The 22,098-nt window shown below is 52.1% G+C and overlaps 1 protein-coding gene across 5 annotated transcripts in view; it reads right to left on the bottom strand.

The window, feature by feature from the left end:
- Positions 1-22,098, bottom strand: part of LOC140201675 (uncharacterized) — a 64,607-nt gene that overhangs the window by 37,870 nt on the left and 4,639 nt on the right. For all 5 annotated transcript variants that reach the window (XM_072266161.1, XM_072266163.1, XM_072266166.1 and 2 more), the window contains exons 2-11: positions 20,464-20,525; positions 17,463-17,531; positions 13,934-14,254; positions 12,383-12,466; positions 10,993-11,316; positions 7,656-7,673; positions 6,411-6,533; positions 4,899-4,997; positions 3,732-3,800; positions 50-121 (exon numbers count right to left, since the gene is read on the bottom strand). In XM_072266161.1, coding sequence (XP_072122262.1) covers positions 50-121; positions 3,732-3,800; positions 4,899-4,997; positions 6,411-6,533; positions 7,656-7,673; positions 10,993-11,316; positions 12,383-12,466; positions 13,934-14,254; positions 17,463-17,531; positions 20,464-20,525 — 1,241 coding nt within the window. The remainder of the gene's footprint in view (positions 1-49; positions 122-3,731; positions 3,801-4,898; positions 4,998-6,410; positions 6,534-7,655; positions 7,674-10,992; positions 11,317-12,382; positions 12,467-13,933; positions 14,255-17,462; positions 17,532-20,463; positions 20,526-22,098) is intronic.

Below are 22,098 nucleotides of genomic sequence, written 5' to 3'. Positions count from 1 at the left end.
ACCACCCATACCACCCCCCCTTCCCCTCCCATGGGTGGTCAATGCTCACCGTTTACTTTTTGCATTTCCATGTCATTGCCCTCCACGTCATCGTAGTACTCCTTCCGAAGGCCCAGGCTTCCTGTCGGGAATGCAAGGATATCAGAGTATTGGATCTGCAGCCAACTCCATCACTCATCCATCACCAGCCTGGAGTTAATCCCCCCCTTCCAGCTGTGTGTCCTCCGTGTTTCCTCTCTTGATCCTATTCCCATCTATGTAACTCCCTTCCCATTCCTATTCCCAACTACTTAACTCTTTCCCCATCCCATTTTCATCCATGTAACTCCATCCCCATCCTATTCCCACCCACGTAACTCCTTCCCCATCCCATTCCATCTACGTAACTCTTTCCCCATCCCATTCCCACCCATGTAACTCCTCCATCCCATACCCATCATGTAAATCTTTTCCCAATCCATTCCCATCTATGTAACACCCTCCTCATCCATCCCCTCCACCTAGCAACTTCCTCAATCAATTCCCTCCCTTCTGCTATGCAACCCATCCATATAACTTCCTTCCCAAACCATTCCCTCCTTCCCATCCATTCCCTCCATGTAACTCTCTCTCCAGGAAATTTCCATCCATGTCACTCCCAACTCATTTGTTCCTTCTCTCCTCTACCCAGTCTCCTCCTCGTATCTCCCCCCTTTATCCATTCCCCTCCATATAACTGCTTCCCCATCTGTTCCCCTCCATAGAACACCATCCCCTACCCTGTAATAGGCTGACCAGAACTGCCTACAATGCTTTAAGTGTGACATGACTGAAGTTTTGTACAGCTGTAATGTGACTTCTTGATTCTGGTACTTAACACCCCAACAGATGAAGACAAGCAAGCCGAATACCATTCTTACCACTTTACATACTTGCATGTCCACATTCAGGGAACTGTGAACTTGGGCCCCAAGATCCCTCTGCACATCACTGCTGGCATGGTCCTGTCATTAGCTCTTGCTTTCTCCTTATATTTGACCTTCTGAAGTGCAACATCTCACTCTTGCCCAGATTCAACTTCGTCTGCTACTTCTCCATCGATATCTGCAACTGATCTATATCCCTTAAGTACCTGGGCGTTCACATCCCGGGTGACCTGTCACACCTGTGACCTGTGACCTGTGACCTGACCCAGCACACACAGGGAAGGCACCCCTGCGTCTTTACTTTCTCGGGAGGTTAAGGAGGTTCAACCTGTCACCAAACGCTCTAACAAACTTTTACAAACTTCAGAGCAACACGCACAAGATGCTGGAGGAACTCAGCAGGCCAGGCAGCATCTATGGAGAAGAGTACAGTCGACATTTCAGGCCGAAACCCAAACTTCTGACTGGTTGCATCATGGTGTTTGAGTCCATAGGACGCTCAAAGCAGCTGCGCAGGTTGACTTTGTGGTTAAGAAGGCATATGGTGTAATGGCCTTTATCAATCGTGGAATTGAATTTAGGAGCCGAGAGGTAATGTTGCAGCTATATAGGACCCCGGTCAGACCCCACTTGGAATACTGTGCTCAGTTCTAGTCGTCTCACTACAGGAAGGATGTGGAAGCCATAGAAAGGGTGCAGAGGAGATTTACAAAGATGTTGCCTGGATTAGGGAGCATGCCTTATGAGAATAGGTTGAGTGAACTTGGCCTTTTCTCCTTGGAGCGACGGAGGATGAGAGGTGACCTGATAGAGGTGTATAAGATGATGAGAGGCATTGATCGTGTGGATAGACAGAGGCTTTTTCCCAGGGCTGAAATAGTTGCTATAAGAGGACACAGGTTTAAGGTGCCGGGGAGTAGGAACAGAGGAGATGGCAGGGGTAAGTTTTTTACTCAGACAGTGGTGAGTGCGTGGAATGGGCTGCCGGCAACAGTGGTGGAGGGGGATACAATAGGGTCTTTTAAGAGACTTTTGGATAGGTACATGGACCTTAGAAAAATGGAGGGCTATGTGTAAGCCTAGTAATTTCTAAGGTAGGGACATGTTCGGCACAACTTTGTGGGCCGAAGGGCCTGTATTGTGCTGCAGGTTTTCTATGTTTCTATGGTCTGGTACAGCAGTTGAGGTGTACAACAACGTAAGAAGCTGCAGAGAGTGATGGGCTCAGCCCAGTACATCACAGAACATCCCTCTCCCCCCATCAATACTTCGAAGAACATCCCTCTTCCCCATCAATACATCACAGAACATTCCGCTTCACCATCAATAGCAACTACAGGTCATGCTGCCACAAGAAAGCAACATCTAAGATCCCCAAGATCCGGGCTGTGCCATCTTCCTACAGCTACCATCAGAAAGGATGTACAGAAGCCTGAAGTCCCACCTGGATCAAAATTCAAATTAAGTACTCTGTACTGTATCTTATCATACACTTTCTTATAGACATTTACAGGAAAAAAAGGAAATAAATAGAGTCTTATGAAAAACTATACATAAAGAGTAAAAGACTGGCAAACAACAGGGAGCGGGGAAGGAGCACTGCGGGAGGGGTGGCAGGACAGGGGGAGCTGTGGGAGGGGCGCTGAGGAGGGGCCAGAAAGGAGGGAATGCTGAGGGCGAGGTGGTGAGGAGGGGGCGCTGTGGGAGGGGCAGTGAGGAGAGAGAACTTCAAAATGGGGGGGTGGGGGAAATGCTGCAGGTGGGATGGCGTTGCAAGGAGGGAGCACTCGCAAGGGGTGGCGGTGAGGAGGGAGCACTGCGAGAGGGCGTCTGCACTGTGGGAGGGGTGGCAAGGGCACTGCAGGGGGGGCAGTAGCGAGGAAAAGGTGCCATGCTGCGGGTAGCTGTATCCTTTGACAGTACTCTACATCGTCCACCATTCCAGTAATCCATGTGTCACTTGCTACCATAAGCTTCCACCCTCAACATTTCTTTCTGCTGTTGGAGCAATCCTGTGGGACTAGTTCCCCTCTCTGATAATCTCCCTCCCTTGCCGTTGACCCTCGGGTACCACTCTCCCCATCCCCACGTGAGCCTGTGGTCCTCAGAGGTACACAGTCACCGGTATCCACATCATTGTACCCATCTGCAGAACGAGAGACAGATTGGTCAGTAGCCACTCATTGCCCAGGAGAACAGAAATGGAGAGAGGTATCACACAGAGGTGCGGGAGGGAGTCACAGAGATGGGGAGGGGTGTACGGACCAGAGGGGGTTTCATTGATGGGGTGGGATATAGGGCCGTAGGGGGTCACAGAGATGGGGAGGGGTGTAGGGGCTGAAGAGGGTACAGAGACAGAGAGGGATGTACAGGCTAGTAGGTATTACAGATATGGGGAGGGGTGTACAGGCCAGAAGGTGTTACAGAGACAGAGAGGGATGTACAGGCTAGTAGGTATTACAGATATGGGGAGGGGTGTACAGGCCAGAAGGTGTTACAGAGACAGAGAGGGATGTACAGGCTAGTAGGTGTTACAGATATGGGGAGGGGTGTACAGGCCAGAAGGTGTTACAGAGACGGAGAGGGATGTATGGGCCAGAAGGTGTTAAGGAGATGGGGAGGGTTACAGAGATGGGGAGGGTTGTACTGACCATAAGGTGTCACAGAGACAGGGAGGGGATGTAGGGACAAGAAGGCGTCACAGAGACAGGTTGGGGGTGTAGGGACAGTTGAGAGGGTAGTAAGGGGGGTACTGTTGGAGTAGCCCAGGTGAGTGGACTATCGTGCGTAGTGTAGACTGCAGCCACTGACTGCCATGCCACCTACCCTTGAGGCTTCCTTTCTCTCCATCTATATCTGCATAGTATTCTCCCTCCCCGAGCGAACTTTCGGCCTCTAGACAGGAGACAAGAGGAGATGTGTTAGACACAGGGATGGGGGTGGGGGCATCACAAGGGGGCATTGCAGGGTGCCTTCAGGAGGAATCTCAACTGGAGATTTACAAACACCAGCTCATCCCAGCGAGCGGGGAGTAATGGATGCTCGCTCTGGATGAGGTGAGGGGTACTTCTTGATCCTGAAGAGAACATCCTCACTGTCCCCACAGCGCTCCCTCCTCACCGCCCCCCCACAGCGTTCCCTCCTCACCACTTCCCACAATGCTCCCTCTTCGTCTGTTCCCAGAGCGCTCCCTCCTCACCCCTTCCCAGAGCGCTCCCCCTCAGGCCCTCCAACAGTGCTCCCTCCTCACCCCCTCCCAGAGCGTTCTCTTTTCACCCCCTCCCATAGCGCCCGCCTCACCCCCTCCCACAGAGCTCCCTCCTCACCACCCCTCCCACGGCACTCCTTCCTCATCCCCTCCCACACCACTCGCTCCTCCCCATCCCACATTGCTCCCGCCTCACCCCCTCCCAGAGCGCTCCCTCCTCACTCCCTCCTCCCCGCCACAGCACTCCCTCCTCCTCCCCCCACAGCACTCCCTCACCTCCTCCCACAGCACTCCCTCCTCACCATCCCACATTGCTCCCACCTCACCCCCTCCCAGAGCGCTCCCTCCTCCCTCCCTCCTCCCCGCCACAGCGCTCCCTCCTCACTCCCTCCTCCCCGCCACAGCACTCCCTCCTCCTCCCCCCACAGCACTCCCTCACCTCCTCCCACAGCACTCCCTCCTCACCATCCCACATTGCTCCCACCTCACCCCCTCCCAGAGCGCTCCCTCCTCCCTCCCTCCTCCCCGCCACAGCGCTCCCTCCTCACTCCCTCCTCCCCGCCACAGCACTCCCTCCTCCTCCCCCCACAGCACTCCCTCACCTCCTCCCACAGCACTCTCTCCTCACCATCCCACATTGCTCCCACCTCACCCCCTCCCAGAGCACTTCCTCCTCACTCCCTCCCACAGCACTCCCTCCTCCCCCCCCCCACAGCACTCCCTCCTCACCCTCTCCCAGAGCGTTCCCTCCTCACCCCCTCCCGGGGAGGTGGAAGACCCCATACCTGATACGTGGGAAATTTGCGAGAGACGTTTCACTCCAGCGTAGTCAATGTCCTCGTAAATGCCATAGTCACCGGGGCCCAGCATGTGGCCATAATACTCTGCAGAGACAGGAGACCATGGGTGGGACCAGACCCTCTCCTCCCCCTTCCTCCTGTCTCCCCCCTCCACTTTCCACCCTTTTCCCCAGGCACCCTCCACCCTCTCTATCCTCTTCCCCCCCACCACCACCATCAAGGCTGCCTCTTCCCCTGACAAACACCACCCACTGCACCCCAAATCCCGGATAAGAGGAGGTGGGAGGAGGAGTGGGGCGTTGCATGGGTGTTGGTCACTGGGTGGTGTGGCAGAATCGGTATTGTGGGGAATAGGGTGCCTCCTGTGCTCTGTTGGGAGGGTGGGGGCGAGGGGCAAAGGGGGTTGGAGGATGGGGAGTGGGGGAGGGCGAGGAGAGGATTGGGAGGATGACTGGAGGGTGGGGGAGGAGGTGTGGAGGGTGGAGAGAGAGTGAAGTGGATTAGAGGGGGATAGTTAAGGGGAGAGAAAAGGGAAAGAGGAGGGAGAGTGTGGTTATGAGAGAGGGAGAGGGTGAGGGAGGGACAGGGAAGGAGAGGGAGGGGGAGAAAGAGAGGGGAGAAAATTGTGGATGGGAAAGGCACCAGGTCAGAAGTGAGACGAGAGAGGAGGAGAGGTGATGGAGTGGGAGATGGAGGGGGGAGGGAGGGGGAGTCGAGGGTGAGAGCGTGGAGGAAGGGAAGAGTGAGGGTGGAGGAGAGGATAGAGTGCGAGCAAAGAGTGAGAGGAGTGAGATGAGTTGAGGGAGAAAGGAAGGGAGATGGAGAGAGGAAAGAGAAAGGGTAAACAAGGAGGGGGAGAGAGTGAAAGGGGGAGGGGGAAGGGTCAGGGAGAGAGGCGATGGGTAAGGATAGACAGGGAGAGAGGGGAGGATATGCAGAGAGGAGGAAGAAGGGGAGGATGTGTGGAGAGGGAGAGAGGTAGAGGAATGGGGTGAAGGGAGTTGAGGGAGATATACAGAGAGGGGTGGGTATGGATGTGAAGAGGGAGGGGAGCGAGAATAGTGAGAAGGGTAGAGGGAGGAGAATGACAGAGTGGGGAGAGGTGGGGAAGAAGAGGAGGAGGCGAGAGTGGTGAGTATGTAGCAGAGGAAAAGGAGTGGGATTGAGACACCCCGACATTGCCCCCTGAACCTCAACCCCTCCATCCCAGCTTACCCACTTCACTGTTCCCCTGGAAACACAACAACTGTTCCCCGTCCACCCCCCTACACACAAAATCAGAGCAACGCAACCAATCATGGGAACTACGTGTGTGCAGAGATGTGTACACAGCAAGATCCCACTGACAGTGACAGAGGTTACACCATCAGTGTGGGGGGGGGGGGGATTGAGGAGGCAGGGTGCATAAATCAGAGCCCCGGAAGAGAATTCCCCCTCCCAGCACGTACGGAGGGGCTCAAGGGGAGATGGCTGATCCGAAATCCGCTGCCACCTTACCCAGTGGGATCTCGTCTTTCCTGCGGATCTGGTAGACAAGGAGACTGGTGACGATGATCAGGAGGACAGTCAGTGCGATGCTGATCATCACTGCCACGAAATCATCACGCAGTGGGTTGTATCCTGCAGTGGAGAGGCAGCAGATTCAGGGCAGTAAGAGAGATGGGGAGGGGGCAGAAGGGGAGAAATGAAGGGAGGGAGGGAAGGAGAGGGGGAGAAGAGTGAAGGAGAGAAGAGAGAGTGAGTGAGGGGGAGAAGAGAGGGATTGAGGAGAAGAAAGTGGGTGATGAGAGAAGGATGAGAAAGTGCAAGGGGGAGAAGAGAGAGAGAAAGGAGAAGACAGAGTGAGAAGGGAGAAGAAAGGAGAAAGAGTGAAAGGGGAGGGGAGAGAATGAGGGGGTGAAGACAGAAGTAGAGAGTGGGGAGGGGCGAGAGAGAGTGAGGGGAAGGGGAGAGAGAGAGGGAGAGAAATGAGGGGGAAGAGTTGGAGAGGGGAAGTTGAGAAAGAGAAGGAGGGGAGAAGGGAGAGGGAGGAAGAGAGATTGGAGGAGAAAGAAAGAGCTGGGATGGGTGGGGAAGTAAGGGGGAGCATGGGAGTGATGGAGAGAGGGGTAATGGAGGGAGTAAAGAAGAGAGATGGGGAGGGGAAAGAGGTAGAGGAGGGAGAGATGTTCGAGAGGAAGAAAGGGAGCTAGAGAGAGGCGGTAAGTTAGGTGGAGGAAGAAAGGAGATGGGCGAGACACAGGGAGATGGAAAGTGGGTTGAGAGAGGACATGGAGAGAGAGAAGGTGGTGGAAAGAAAAAGGGAGAGATGGGGAAGAAATAGAGGGAGAGAGATAGGGGCAGGGAGAGACAGCAGACAGAACCCCATTCCCTCCCCATGTTCCACAGCCATTGAGGGTCAATGTCGGTCCCAGGATACCTGGGAAAAGCTATATTCCTTCACTGCCTTTCTCAATGTGCTCCGTCCTCACTGCCCCTCCCACAGTGCTCCCACCTCACCCCCTCCCACAGCATTCCCTCCTCACTGACCCTCCCATAGCGTTCCCACCTCACCCCCTCCCACAGCATTCCCTCCTCACTGTCCCTCCCATAGCATTCCTACCTCACCCCCTCTCACGGCATTCCCTCCTCATCTCCTCCTACAGCGGCTGCTTCCTCCTCACTGCCCCCTCCCACAGTGCTCCCTCCTCACCCCGTCCCATGGTGCAGAGTGAAGCCCCTTAGGTTAGTAATTGAACTCACCTGGCAAAGCAATAGGGGCTGTAAAACAAAATAACAGTGTCAGACACCCCATACAAACGAACTTAGGTGTAACCAGAAGGAGTTAAAAAAATGACCGCGAAACAGTAAAATTTTGTAACAGTGACATCAAATCTGTATGGAATCCACCTTGAAACTTTCTGACCAGTTACAGTGTGTTGTGTTGAGTTAGAGCTATACTGAACGTAGAACATAGAAAAGCCAATAGACAATAGGTGCAGGAGTAGGCCATTCGGCCCTTCGAGCCAGCACTTCCATTCACTATGTTCATGGCTGATCATCCACAATCAGTATCCAGTTCCTGCCTTATCCCCATAACCTTGGATTCTGCTATCTTTAAGAGCTCTATCTATCTCTTTCTTGAAAGCATCCAGAGACTGGGCCTCCACAGCCTTCTGGGACAGAACATTCCATATATCCACCACTCTCTGGGTGAAAAAGTTTTTCCTCAACTCCGTTCTAAATGGCCTACCCCTTATTCTTAAACTGTGGCCTTTGGTTCTGGACTCACCCATCAGCGGGAACATGCTTCCTGCCTCCAGTGTGTCCAATCCCTTAATAATCTTATATGTTTCAATAAGATTCCCTCTCAGCCTTCTAAATTCCACAGTATACAAGCCCAGTCGCTCCAATCTTTCTACATATAACAGTCCCGCCATCCTGGGAATTAACCTTGTGAACCTACGCTGCACTCCCTAAATAGCAAGAATGTCCTTCCTCAAATTTGGAGACCAAAACTGCACACAGTACTCCAGGTGTGGTCTCACCAGGGCCCTGTACAGCTGCAGAAGGACCTCTTTGCTCTTATACTCATTTCCCCTTGTTATGAAGGCCAGCATGCCATTAGCTTTCTTCACTGCCTGCTGTACTTGCATGCTTGCTTTCAGTGACTGATGTACAAGAATACCTAGATCTTGTACTTCCCCTTTTCCTAACTTGACTCCATTTAGATAATAATCTGCCTTCCTGTTCTTACCACCAAAGTGGATAACCTCACATTTATCCACATTAAACTGCATCTACCATGCATCTGCCCACTCACCCAGCCTGTCCAAGTCACCCTGCATTCTCATAACAACCTCCTCACATTTCACACTGCCACCCAGCTTTGTTTCATCGGCAAATTTGCTAATGTTACTTTTAATTCCCTCATCTAAATCATTAATATATATTGTAAACAGCTGCGGTCCCAGCACTGAACCCTGCGGTACCCCACTGGTCACTGCCTGCCATTCCGAAAGGGACCTGTTAATCACTACTCTTTGTTTCCTGTCAGCCAGCCAATTTTCAATCCATGTCAGTACTCTGCCCCCAATACCATGAGCCCTAATTTTGCCCACTAATCTCCTACGTGGGACTTTATTAAAGGCTTTCTGAAAGTCCAGGTACACTACATCCACTGGCTTTCCCTTGTCCATTTTCATAGTTACATCCTCAAAAAATTCCAGAAGATTAGTCAAGCACGATTTCCCCTTCGTAAATCCATGCTGACTCGGATCGATCCTGTTACTACTATCCAGATGTGTCGTAATTTCATCTTTTATAATTGACTCCAGCATCTTTCCCACCACCGACGTCAGGCTAACCGGTCTATAATTCCCTGTTTTCTCTCTTCCTCCCTTCTTGAAGAGAGGGACAACATTAGCCACCCTCCAGTCCACAGGAACTGATCCTGAATCTGTAGAACATTGGAAAAAGATTACCAATGCGTCAGTCCAGGCCATTCAGCCCAGGATGTTGTGTGGACCTCCTGAACCAGTGTGGATAACTTCAGTCACCTCAACTCTGAACTGATGCTACAACCTATGGACTCACTCATGTTCCCAGTATTATTTATTAATTTACCAAGTTATTTATCTACTTGTTTATTTATTTATGCAAAGTCCGTCTTTTGAACATCGGTTGTTTGTCAGTCTTTGTTTCTGTTTAGTTTCTCATTGATTCTTTTGTTTGTTTATTTCTTTGTTTTCCTGTGAATGCCTGCTAGAAAATGAATCTCCGGGTATATATTGGTGACATATATGTACTTTGATGGTAAGTTTGCTTTGAACTTTGGATTGGAGGGCATGGGCTGTAAGGAGGGATCAGACAAGCTTGTTTTCTCTGGAGTGGCTGATGCTGAGGAGAGGAGCCAGTTTTGCATTCGGCCCTTTGCCTTTCCAGTCCTAATGCAGGGTCTCAGCCCGAAAGCTTGACTGTTTAAAAAATTATAGCTTCAATAGAGTAGACAGCCGGTACCTTTTCCCATTGTTGAAATGTCTATGCAAGCGGGCACGCATTTAAGGTTAGGGGGTAAAGTTTAAAGATGTGCCCAGCAAATTTCTTTATACAGAGTGGTGACTGCCTGGAGTGTCCTGCCAAGGGCTCTGGTGGAGCAAGGCACAGAAGAGGTGCTTATGGCTCTTAGACACATCAGTGTGCAGAGAATTGTAGGACATGGAAGTTGTGTAGGCAGAAGGGAATGGTTTAATTAGGCATGTAATTCAACATTTAATTAGTTTGGCACAACATTGTGTGCAGAAGGGCCTGTTCCTGTTTTGTGCAGTCTATATGCGGAGAAACGCCACTGTCATTGGTAGAACCATGGAATGTGAAAAGGAGGTGTACAGGAGCAAGATAGATCAGCTGGTTAAGAGGTTTCGGGATGGAGTGAAGCTCCATTGTGTCGGACCTTGGGAGTGTGTGTAGGGGCAGATTCACTCCTGAGGTTGGACACAGGGTCTACAGTGTCCCATCACACACTCCCACGGCCAGACAGAGTGAATCTCCCTTTACTCCATCCCATCACACACTCTGGGAGTCAGAGTGAATTTCCCTCTTCTCTGAACCATTCCACACTCCCAGGGTCTGACACAGAGTGAATCTCCCTCTACTTCATCCCATCACACACTCCCAGGGTCAGACACAGTGTGAATCTCCCTCTTCTCTGAACCATCACACACTCCCAAGGTCAGACACAGTGTGAATCTCCCTCTTCTCTGAACCATTACACACTCCCAGGGTCTGACACAGTGTGAATCTCCTTCTAAACTGTCTCATCATATGCTCCCAGGGTCAGACACAGTGTGAATCTCCCTCTTCTCTGAACCATTACACACTCCCAAGGTCAGACACAGAGTGAATCTCCCCCTGCACAGTCTCATCACACATTCCTAGGGTCAGAGACAGAGTGAATGTCCCATCACACACTCCCAGAGTCAGAGACACACGTGTGATCTCCCCACGGGGAGTGGGACACTGTTAGATCCCTCCTTCAGGAGCTACAAGGAGCCCCCTGGCCCCCAGACACAGCAGCACAACCCTTCCCCTGGATACGTACGCCCACATTTGACCCAGACATCCTCCTTGTGGTGGCAGTCTTGCTCCAACCAATCGGGTGACCGACAACCCCACAGCACAGTCTCGTCACCCCGACACTGGACGTTACTGAGGAGGATGGCGGAGGTATTACTTCCTTTTGTGTGGTTTCCCTCCTCGCCGCTGGTCTCAATAGGGGCCCTACAATTCATCTGGTTGCACACAACCCTGGCATCCTCGATGTCCCAATCATCGTCACACACTGTGCCCCAGGAGCCGTTGTACAGGATCTCCACACGGCCCTCACATTTGGTCTCCCCATCTGCCAAACGGAAACCTTTAGGCTCTGGTGGAGGGCGGGAGGAGAAAAATAAGGTCAGTCAGTGTCCGAGTGGTCCAATTAATCACGGCCAGGATCAGACACAGAGTGAAGCTCCTTCCATACTGTCCCATCACACGCTCCCAGGGTCAGACACAGAGTGAAGCTCCCTCCACACTGTCCCATCACACACTCCCGGGGTCAGACAGAGAGTGAAGCTCCTTCCATACTGTCCCATCACACACTCCCAGCATCAGACACAGAGTGAAGCTCCCTCCACACTGTCCCATCACACGCTCCCGGAGTGAGACACAGAGTGAAGTTCCCTCCGCACCGCCCCATCACACACTCCCAGGGTCAGACACACAGTGAAGCTCCCTCCACATTGTCCCATCACACGCTCCCAGGGTCAGACACAGAGTGAAGCTCCCTCCACACTGTCCCATCACACACTCCCAGGGTCAGACGCAGAGGGAAACTTCCTCCACGCTGTCCCATCACATGCTCCCAGGGTCAGACACAGAGTGAAGCTCCCTCCACACTGTCCCATCACACACTCCCAGGGTCAGACGCAGGGGGAAACTTCCTCCACACTGTCCCATCACACACTCCCAGGGTCAGACACAGAGTGAAGCTCCCTCCACACTGTCCCATCACACACTCCCGGGCTCAGACACAGAATGAAGCTCCCTCCACACTGTCCCATCACACGCTCCCGGAGTGAGACACAGAGTGAAGTTCCCTCCACACCGTCCCATCACACGCTCCCAGGGTCAGACACACAGTGAAGCTCCCTCCACACTGTCCCATCACACGTTCCCAGGGTCAGACACAGAGTGAAGCTCCCTCCACACTGTCCCATCTCACACACCTGGGGTCAGATACAGAGTGAAGCTCCTTCCATACTCACCCATCACACGCTCCCAGGGTCAGACACAGAGCGAAGCTCCCTCCACACTGTCCCATCACACACTCCCGGGGTCAGACACAGAGTGAAGCTGCCACCACACTGTCCCATCACACACTCCCAGAATCAGACACAGAGCGAAACTCCCCCCACACCATCCCAAGGCATTCCCGGGGTCAGACGTACGTATACAATAGTCATCTCCTTTCTCCCAGTAGTATTTCCAGGTACACTTGTTGAACGCTTTTTCTACCTGAGACACAGGTGCCTCTGTAAAGAAATTATTCAGCATTGGTCATCCATGGTGTTGTTTGGTATAAGGCCACTCTTCATGTCTGCCTTCCTCACCCCGTCCCATTCCCTCCTCAGCCTCCTTTCACATCATTCCCTCCTCACTGTCCCTCCCACCACATTCCCTCCTTATCCTCCCACAGTGTTTCACTCCTCAGCATCCCTCACACAGCGTTCCCTCCTCATCCCCCCACAGTGTTCATTCCTCATTGTCCCTCCCCACAAGGACCCCTTCTCACAGCGTTCCCTCCTCAACCCCCCCACAGCGTTCCCTCCTCACCCCTTCTCACAGCGTTCCCTCCTCAACCCCCCCACAGTGTTCCCTTTTCGGTCCCCTCCCACCGCATTCCCTCCTCACTACCCCCCCCACAGTGTTTCACTCCACATCATCCCTCACACAGTTCCCTCCTCACTAACCCTTCCACAGCGTTCCCTCCTCACTGACCCTCCCACAGCGTTCCCTCCTCACCCCCTCCCACAGCGTTCCCTCCTCACCCCATCCCACAGCATTCCCTCCTCATCCCCCCACAGTGTTCATTCCTCATTGTCCCTCCCTACAATGACCCCTTCTCACAGCGTTCCCTCCTCAACCCCCCCACAGCGTTCCCTCCTCACCCCTTCTCACAGCGTTCCCTCCTCACCACCCCTCCACAGTGTTCCCTTTTCGGTCCCCTCCCATCACAGTTCCCTCCTCACTAACCCTCCCACAGTGTTTCCTCCTCACTGACCCTCCCATAGCGTTCCCTCCTCACCCTCCCAGAGCGTTCCCTCCTCACCCCCTCCCACAGTGTTACCTCCTCACAACACTCCCTTCTCACCATCCCTCTCACGGGGTTCCCTCCTCACTGCCCCTCCCACAGCATTCCCTCCTCGCTCCCATCCCACAACGTTCCCTACTACACTGCCCCTCCCTCACTGCCCATCATCACCACCTCTCCATCAGCTCGGCACTCGCTTATCACCTCTCCTCCTTCGCCATCCCTCCCTCTTGTTAGCCCCTACCTCACTATACCTCCCATCCTTCTCTGTGCCTCTCTCCCCTGCTTCCTCCTCCCAGCCCCTCACTCATGTCATTGCCTTCCCTCATCCCAGCCACTCACTTACCTCATCACCCCTCGCTCCTCATCACTCTCAGCTCCCTCCTACCCTGCCCCTCCTTCCTTCCCTGTCCATTCACCTCATCACCCCCCGACATCTCATTGCCCCTCCCTCCTCTCCACCCTTCCCTAATGTCAATCCCTCCTTCCCTGCCCCTTCCTCCTCCCTGCCCCTCAGACATCCCAGCCCTTCACTCACCTCACAGCCACTCCCCCGCTTCACCAGCCCTCCCCCTTCACCATCCCTCCCCCTTCACCATCCCTCCTTCCTCCAGCCTCAGAACCAACCCCTCATATCAACCCCACCCCAACCAACCCTCGCTCCTCACTGCCCCTTATGACTACGTACCAGCACAGACAACCCCAGCATCCTCTTTGTGAGTACAGTTCCCGTAGTCCCCTGTGTCATAGGGACACTGTGTCAGATTCTTCTCGTCTCCATTGCATTGCAGATTTGTCAGCCAGATTTTGTCGGTGCTCTTGCCGATGCCAAACGCAGAAGAGTTCACCGCCTCCTTCGCCGAGCCACAGTCCAACTGCTGGCACACTACTTGGGCATCCTTCAGGTCCCACAGATCGTCACAGACGTTTCCCCACATCCCGTTGCGGTAGATCTGCACTGCTCCCGCACACGTCCAGTTTTTCTCCGGCGATAACAGCCTCAGGGATCCTGTCAGGAAAGGGGGGAAACAGAATGTTGCGTTAGAGTCACACAGCGGGGTATTAGGCTCCTCAGCCCAACCAATCTATGCCGACCCTCTCAGCTGCATTTTCGTCCCAAGCGCTCCAAACTTCCCTATCCATGAACCTGTTAGCATGTGCGGTTAGCACGATGCTCTGCAGCCCGGTGACCTGGATGCATTTCCCGCCACTGCCTGTAAGGAGTTCTTCCCATACTGTGAGGGTTTCCTCCGGGTGCTCCGGTTTCCTCCCACATTCCAAAGGCACACAGCTCGGGGTTAGTGAGCCGTGAGCCTGCTCTGTTGGTGCCAGAAGCGTGGCAACACTTGTGGGCTGCCCGCCCACCCCAGTACAATCCCCGTGGACTGTGTTGGTCGGGGCCTTTCACTGCATGTTTCGCTGCACTTAAGACAAATAAAGCCAATCATTAAAATGTTGCTAACGTACCCGCCGCTGTTGAGATTGTGCAAGATGTTGGAGGGGAGGAATATGGAGTTTTGTGTGCATTTTTGGTCAGCTGCCTACAGGAAAGAGATCAATAAGGTCAAAAGGGAACAGAGAATATTTACAAGGATGTTGCCAGCATTTGAGGAGCTGAGTTATAGGGAAAGCTGCAGAGGGAAATGAGGGGAGATTTAGCAGAGGTGTACAAAATTATGAGAGGCTATAGGCAGGGAAAATGCAGGCTGTATCCAGTCAGATTGTGTGAAACTAGGTCTCGTCACAGGTTTAAGATGAAAGATTAAATATTTAACGAGAACCTGAGGGGGAATTTCTTCATTCAGAGGATGGCAGGAGCTTGCAACGAGTGCAGATGTGGTGGATGAGAGTCCAGTTGTAACATTTGAGAGCTGTTTGGACAGGTACATGGATGGGGGAGGTATGGAGGGATACGGTCCAAGTGCTGGTAGATGGAACTAGGCAGAAGACTGGGCTGGCACAGACTAGATGGGCTGAAGGGCCTGTTTCTAAGCTGTGATGCTCTATGACTCCATGGCTTTTTTCTGTCAACTTATTCCACATCCTGACCACCCTCTGGGTGAAGTACCCCTCAGATATTAGATATATCTCTTCTCATCTTCAATCTCTGCTCTCTAGTACTTGGTTTCCGAATCCTGGGGTAAATGACTATGTGCATTCACCCTATCTCTGCCCCTCATGATTTTAAATACCTCTGTAAGGTCATACATCGGAGTCCTACATCCCACTGTATAAAGTCCCAGTCTGCTCAACCTCTCTCCATAACTCAGTCACTCGAGTCCCAGCACCATCCACTCACGTATACTGTCTTTGTGTTCTGTCCAGCATAATGGCATCTTCCCTATTTCAGGGTAGGCAAAACTGGGCACAATGTTGTACAATTACAACGAGGACAACTGCTCTACCTGCGACCACAAGAAACTACAGAGCTGTGGACATATCTCGGCACATCAGGGAAACCAGCCTCCCCTCCATGGACTCTGGCTATACTTCCCTCTAACTTGGTAAAGCAGCCAGTATAATCAAAGACCCGACCCACCCTGGACATTCTCTGTTCTCCACCCCCCCCCCCCCCCACTGGGCAGAAGGTACGAAAGCCTAAAACCACATACCATCAGGCTCAAGGAGAATTTTCCTCCGCTGTCATCAGTGGTTGTCTAGTATAATCATTTGGACTCCTTCTGCACAATCTGCCTTGTTGTGGCCTTTTCACCTTACTGTCTACCTGCACTGCACTTTCTCTGTTGCTGTTACACTTTATGCTGCGTCATCGTTGTTTCACCTTGTTCTGCTGTTGTGTAATGAAGCAGTCTATGAACAGTATGCAAGACAGCCTTTTCACCCTGACGAAGGGTCTCGGCCTGAAACGTCGACTGCACCTCTTCCTACAGATGCTGCCTGGCCTGCTGCGTTCACCAGCAACTTTGATGTGTGTTGCTTTTCACACTATCTTTGTTTTACAGAGGTAAAAATGAGTTTTTTTTTCACACGCGCAATGAAACATGAAGTGCAATATCTCGTTTTGCGCCGGGGACCAACGCAGTCCAAAATACACTGGGGCAGCCCACAAGTGTTGCGAAGCTTCCTATACCAACAAAGCAGGCCCACAGTTTAGTAACTGTACGTCTTTGAAAGGTACTTGGGAGAAAACGAGAGCACTTGGGGGAAATCCATACAGCTACGGGGAGAATGCACCAACTCTGGTGGGAACTGAACATCCGCCGCTGGTGCTGTGAGGTGTCGTACTACCCGTAAAAGTACCGTGCAGTTCTGCACATCTGCCTCGGTGTATCTGACAGTCAGCAACCAGTTTACATAATGATCGCAGCTTCGAGACCCGGTGCCCTGTCCAATGATGAGCAGGCAGCAGGCCAAACTCTTTCACCACTCTGTCTACCTGCTTGCCATTTTCAGTGAACCATGCAGTTGTACTCAATGTCCCTCTGTCCAAGGGCCTGGTGAAAGCCCTATCATCATCGATCTTCACCGAGTGCAACACCTCATCCTCATTAACCCCACGTAGTCCCTCTCTGTTGACCTCTCCCAGTTAACACCACATAACCTTTCTCTATTAACCCCTTGTGACCTCATAATCTTAAACCCTGTAGTTCTCTGAAAAATGCCACAAACTCTTCCCTCATTAACCCCTTGTAAACCTTTCCTGTTAACCCTACATAACCTGTTCCTGTTAACCCCACACAACTCCTCTCTGTTAACCCTTTCCATTAATCCCATTTAACCCTTCTCTGTTAACCATTTGTGATCCCTCTCTGCTAAACTCACATAACCCATCTCTGTTAATCCCTCGTAATACCATCAATTAACCCCCATGGCCCCTCATTGTTAACTCCATGGAACCCCTCCATCTACTCCCACCCCTCCCTCCTGCATAAATCCCATGTTATTCATCCCTGTTAATCCCATTTAACCTATCATCAACCCCTGTGTGACTACTGCATCCCCATTAACTCCATGAAAGCCCCTCCCATTAACCCTTCATAGCCTGTCCATCATCATCCCTGCACATCATCATCCCTGCATCCCACCCTCCCACATTAACCCCACGTTAACCCTTTCCTCCTAGCCCATAATGCCCTTCCTATACTATTAACCCTTTACATACCCTTCCCCATTACCTACACTAGCATAGTGAGAGACAATCCCTCCCTGTTTTCACTTCCACTTGCACCACCCACCCACCCACCCCAGATCCTTACCTTCGCTGGCATTTTGCTGTGTAGTCACACTCAGGGTGATCTTACCATCAGTCAGAATGCCAGGCGTGCCTGCAGTGAGATGAGTGGGGAGGCAACACAGTCACTCGTGAGAGGGAGCAAATGACAAAAAACCTCCCCAACAGCCCCCACGTAACCTACCTCCCTTCCCATTGCCCTCCGTTCACTTCCTACCTTTTCCTTCCCCACACAACTCCCTCCCACTGTCTCAACCCCACTTCTTTCCCACATTAACACCTCCTTGCCCATCGTCCTCCTCTAACTCCCCTCTCCTTCGCCATGTAACCCCCTCCCTCCCTATTGCCATTTTGTGACACCCTCCTTTCTCCTCAACTCCCAACCCTCGTGTAATTCCTCCCCTCCCCTCCTTCCCCATTTAACTCCATCCCAATGCCTCACCTTCCCCCCACCCTCCATTTCTGGAAGGGGGAATCCCTGGACAGTTAACATGCAGGATGCCCTGTGGGTTAACAGGCAGTGTCCTTTAAGTCCTCGAAGAGCAGGCTATAGGAGTGGTATAAGGTATTGCCATTCAGCCCATCAAACCTGCTCCCCATTCAATTCTGTCTGCCGCTTAACAAACCCACTCTCTCACCTTTTCCCTGTAATCTTAAACCAACCCCCCTTACTGATCAAGAACCCTTCCTTAAGTACACCCAATGACTTGGCCTCCACAGCTAATGAATTCCACACATTCACATCTGGCTACATTCCTCACCGCTGCTCTAAAGGGTCATCCTTCTATTTTGTGGCTGTGATTGGAAATATCCTCTCCACATCCACTCTGTTTAGGCCTTTCGATATTTAATAGGTTTCAATGAGATCCCCCTGCCTCATTCTTCTAAACTCTGGTAAGTACTGGCCCAGAGCCTACAAACACTCTTCATACGTAAAGCCTTTCATTCTCACTAATCTCCTCTGGACATTCTCCAATGCCAGAACATCCTTTGGGTTGGAAACTGCTCACAATACTTAGTGTGGTCTGAGCAGTGCTTATAAATCACTTGTGAAGTGCACAAATAATTTCTTAAATTCACACAAGTTGATGGGGCGGTAAAGAAAACACATAGCTCACTTGCCTGTATTAGTCGAGGCACTGATTTCAAGAGTTGGGAAGTTATGTTGCAGCTTTATAAAAATCTGGTGAGCATTGCATTCAGTTCTGCTCAGCCCATTACAGGGAGGGTGTGGGGGCTTTGGAGAGGGGGCAGTAGGGGTTCACCAGGATGCCCTCTAGGTTAGAGGGTATGAGCTACAAAGAGAGGTTGGGCTGTTTTCTCTGGCGTAGCGGAAAGATGAGACAGATGGCATCTTGTTCCCAGGTTGAAATGTCTCATAGTAGAGTGCAAAATGAGTGGGGCAGGTTTTATTACACCTTGGGTAGTGGGTGACTGGGCTGTGCTGCCGCGATGGTGGTGGAGTCAGCTACAATAGAGGTGTATACGAAGCTCTCAGATAGGCAGGCACAGGGAGTGGAAGGAACGGGACAAATAACCAGTCAGAAGAAATTAGCTGAGTTAGGCATTTTAATTTAACAGTTTAGTTAATTTAATTTGTTTAATTAAACATGATAGGCCAAAGGCCTGTTCCCGTGGAGTATTATTTCATGTTCTCTGTTATGTGTTGTCTGTTTTATGGTTGTTGTTTTATGAGAGACTTCCTCTGTAAATTGTCCCAGATCTGAGCTTTGAATTTTCAAATCTCTTACTATCCCTTCTTTCAGTTAGTCCTGACGAAGGGTCTCAGCCCGAGATGTTGACTGTACCTCTTCCTATAGATGCCGCCTGGCCTGCTGCGTTCACCAGGAATTTTTATGCATGTGGCTTGAATTTCCAGCATCTGCAGATTTCCTCATGTTTGCATTTTTAAATTAATACAGCAACTGTGTTCCCAGTGAGAGCCAGATTCAACGTGTTAGTTTAACACACTAAATACTCCAACTTCCCCAACTCCAGTAATGCTTGGGCGGGGTGGCAAATATGAAAACCTTGGCTTACCCCACCCCTTCCCATTTTGTTAAAGTGCCCAGGAGATCAATGGATAAAAGAAGAAACACACCAAATTTATGAATTGGCAAAATGTATAAATTCTGTGTGTACGTATTTATCTTTATAAAGATCTAAATACATTAGGAATTTATATCAGGGTATTTCCTGCAAAATTGTCCTATCAGAAATCACTACATTACTACCTTCAATCAAGGACAAATTGTTTTAAGGGGATACTTGAAATCTGCAGGCATTCTGACCTCTGCAAGGGACTGGCAGCTGTTGGTGGACCTCGAAGGGCAGCTGAAGTTCCCCACCCATATCGCAGCCACCACCCTGCGACCAGACATTGTCCTAGTGTCTGAGTCTACTAAGCAAGTGGTGCTGCTGGAGCTGACCGTCCCATGGGAAGATAGCTTGGAGGAGGCCTTTGAAAGGAAGCTCTCCAAGTACGCAGGACTGGTCAGCAACTGTCAGCAGGCTGGATGGAGAGCGAGGTGTCTCCCAGTGGAGGTTGGTTGTAGGGGATTCATAGCCCGTTCTTTAGTTAGAGCCTTCAGCATTTTGGGCATTGAGGGAGAGAGGAAGAGGAGAGCCATCCGCAGTACCACCGATGCGGCAGAGAGGGCCTCAGGATGGCTGTGGCTCAAAAGAGGGGAGCCATGGAGTCATAAGTAGCTAGCCATCTGGACACAAGCTGGGGTCTGATCAGCCCCGGCTGGGTCACCTGGAGGAGGTTGTATGATGTTGAAAGACCCAAAACACCCGATGGTTCCAGGAACATCACTGAAGATGTGTCCAGAAGCATCAATAGATGTATGTACACAGTGTGAGTGTGTGTGTATTTGTCCCCACTGACTGCATTCCCTGGAAGAATTAGCCTGCTGTTGTCGGTGGAAGTTGCTGCTGCATTTTGCTTGCTCTTCTCGTCAGGCAGCTGTGGAGGGATTGGGCTGCCCCACACACCTCATATCCCTTCCAGCTTGTAAACCTACCGAGAGCGCTCAGGATTGCGACTGAGAAGAGCAGATGGATCATTCCGCAACACTGCTGAGGCCTGTTGAACAAGAACATTGCAACAGTCAGCTGGGCTGGGTTAGGGGTAAATGCTAAACTCAAGGATTAAGGGGAGATTAGGGTTCAGTGGGTTCAAGGGTTATGGGTCAAACAGACATCAGGGTCAAGGATTGCGAGGATTATGAAACACCCTAATTCAAAGCAACTTGTGTTCCAATGCGCTCGTGAAGCATTCCTCCTCACTGCACCTTTCCTCTTCCACAGTACTCCCCTATCACCGCCTCCCACAACATTCCCTTCTCACCACCCCTCCCACAGCAGTCCCTACTCAGCCCCCACTACAGCACTCCCTTCTCATCACCCCCTCCCACAGTGCTCCCGACTCATCACCCCCTCCCACAGCTTTCCCTCCACACCCACCCTCCCACTGCTCTCCCTCCTTACCCCCCTCCCATGGCATTCCGTCCTCGGCCCCCTCCCACAGTGCTCCCCCTTCACCCCACACCCACAGCATTCCCCCCCCACAGTGTTCCCTCCTCAACCCCCTCAATATTTGTTAATGTCAAAGTTAAAGTGCAGTTTATTGTTAGACGCAAAATTCCATGTGTGTACAGGTGTAAAGAAAAGCTTGCTTTCAGCAGCATCAGAGAGATAACATCCACAAGGAAATAACGGAAACACAAATTATCCTTTTTCTTTGCAAGAAAGTCCATTGTAGAGCAAATTAGTTCTAGTGTTGCTATACTGAGACAGTGATTGTGGTTGTCATAGTTGGTTCAGGAGCCGAATGGTTGAAGGGAAGTAGCTGTTCCTGAACCTAATGATGTGGGACTTCAGGCTTCTGTACCTCCTGCCCGATGGGAGCTGAGAGAACATGTCACGGCCCGGATGGTGGGGATCTTTGATGATGGGTGTTGCCTTCTTAAGGCAGTACCTCCTGCAGAGGCTACCGATATCGGGGAGAGATGTGCCCTTGATTATTGGGCTGAGTCCACTACTCTGTCTCCACTCCTATCCACCTGGTGGTGTTCCCTCCTCACCGCCCCTCCCGAAGTGCTCCCTCCTCACCGCCCCTCCCCTCCCACAGCACAGTGCTCCCTCCTCACCACCCCTCCCACAGCACAGACCTCCCTCCTCACCACCCCTCCCCTCCCACAGCACAGTGCTCCCTCCTCACACCCCCCCACAGCACAGTGCTCCCTCCTCGCCACCCCTCCCCTCCCACAGCACAGTGCTCCCTCCTCACACCCCCCCACAGCACAGTGCTCCCTCCTCACATCCTCACACAGCACAGTGCTCCCTCCTCACCACCCCCCACAGCACAGTGCTCCCTCCTCACTGCCCCTCCTACAGCACAGACCTCCCGCCTCGCCGCCCCTCCCCTCCCACAGCACAGTGCTCCCTCCTCACACCCTCACACAGCACAGTGCTCCCTCCTCACCACCCCTCCCACGGCACAGACCTCCCTCCTCACCCCCTCCCACAGCACAGTGCTCCCTCCTCACCACCCCTCCCACAGCACAGTGCTCCCTCCTCACCACCCCCCCACAGCACAGACCTCCCTCCTCACCACCCCTCCCACAGCACAGTTCTCCCTCCTCACCACCCCTCCA

The sequence above is a fragment of the Mobula birostris genome, chromosome 8, assembly GCF_030028105.1.
Source record: "Mobula birostris isolate sMobBir1 chromosome 8, sMobBir1.hap1, whole genome shotgun sequence".
NCBI classification, from domain to species: Eukaryota; Metazoa; Chordata; class Chondrichthyes; order Myliobatiformes; family Myliobatidae; genus Mobula; species Mobula birostris.
The sequence above is the reverse complement of the archived record's forward strand: the minus strand, read 5'-3'. Positions and strand labels throughout refer to the sequence as shown.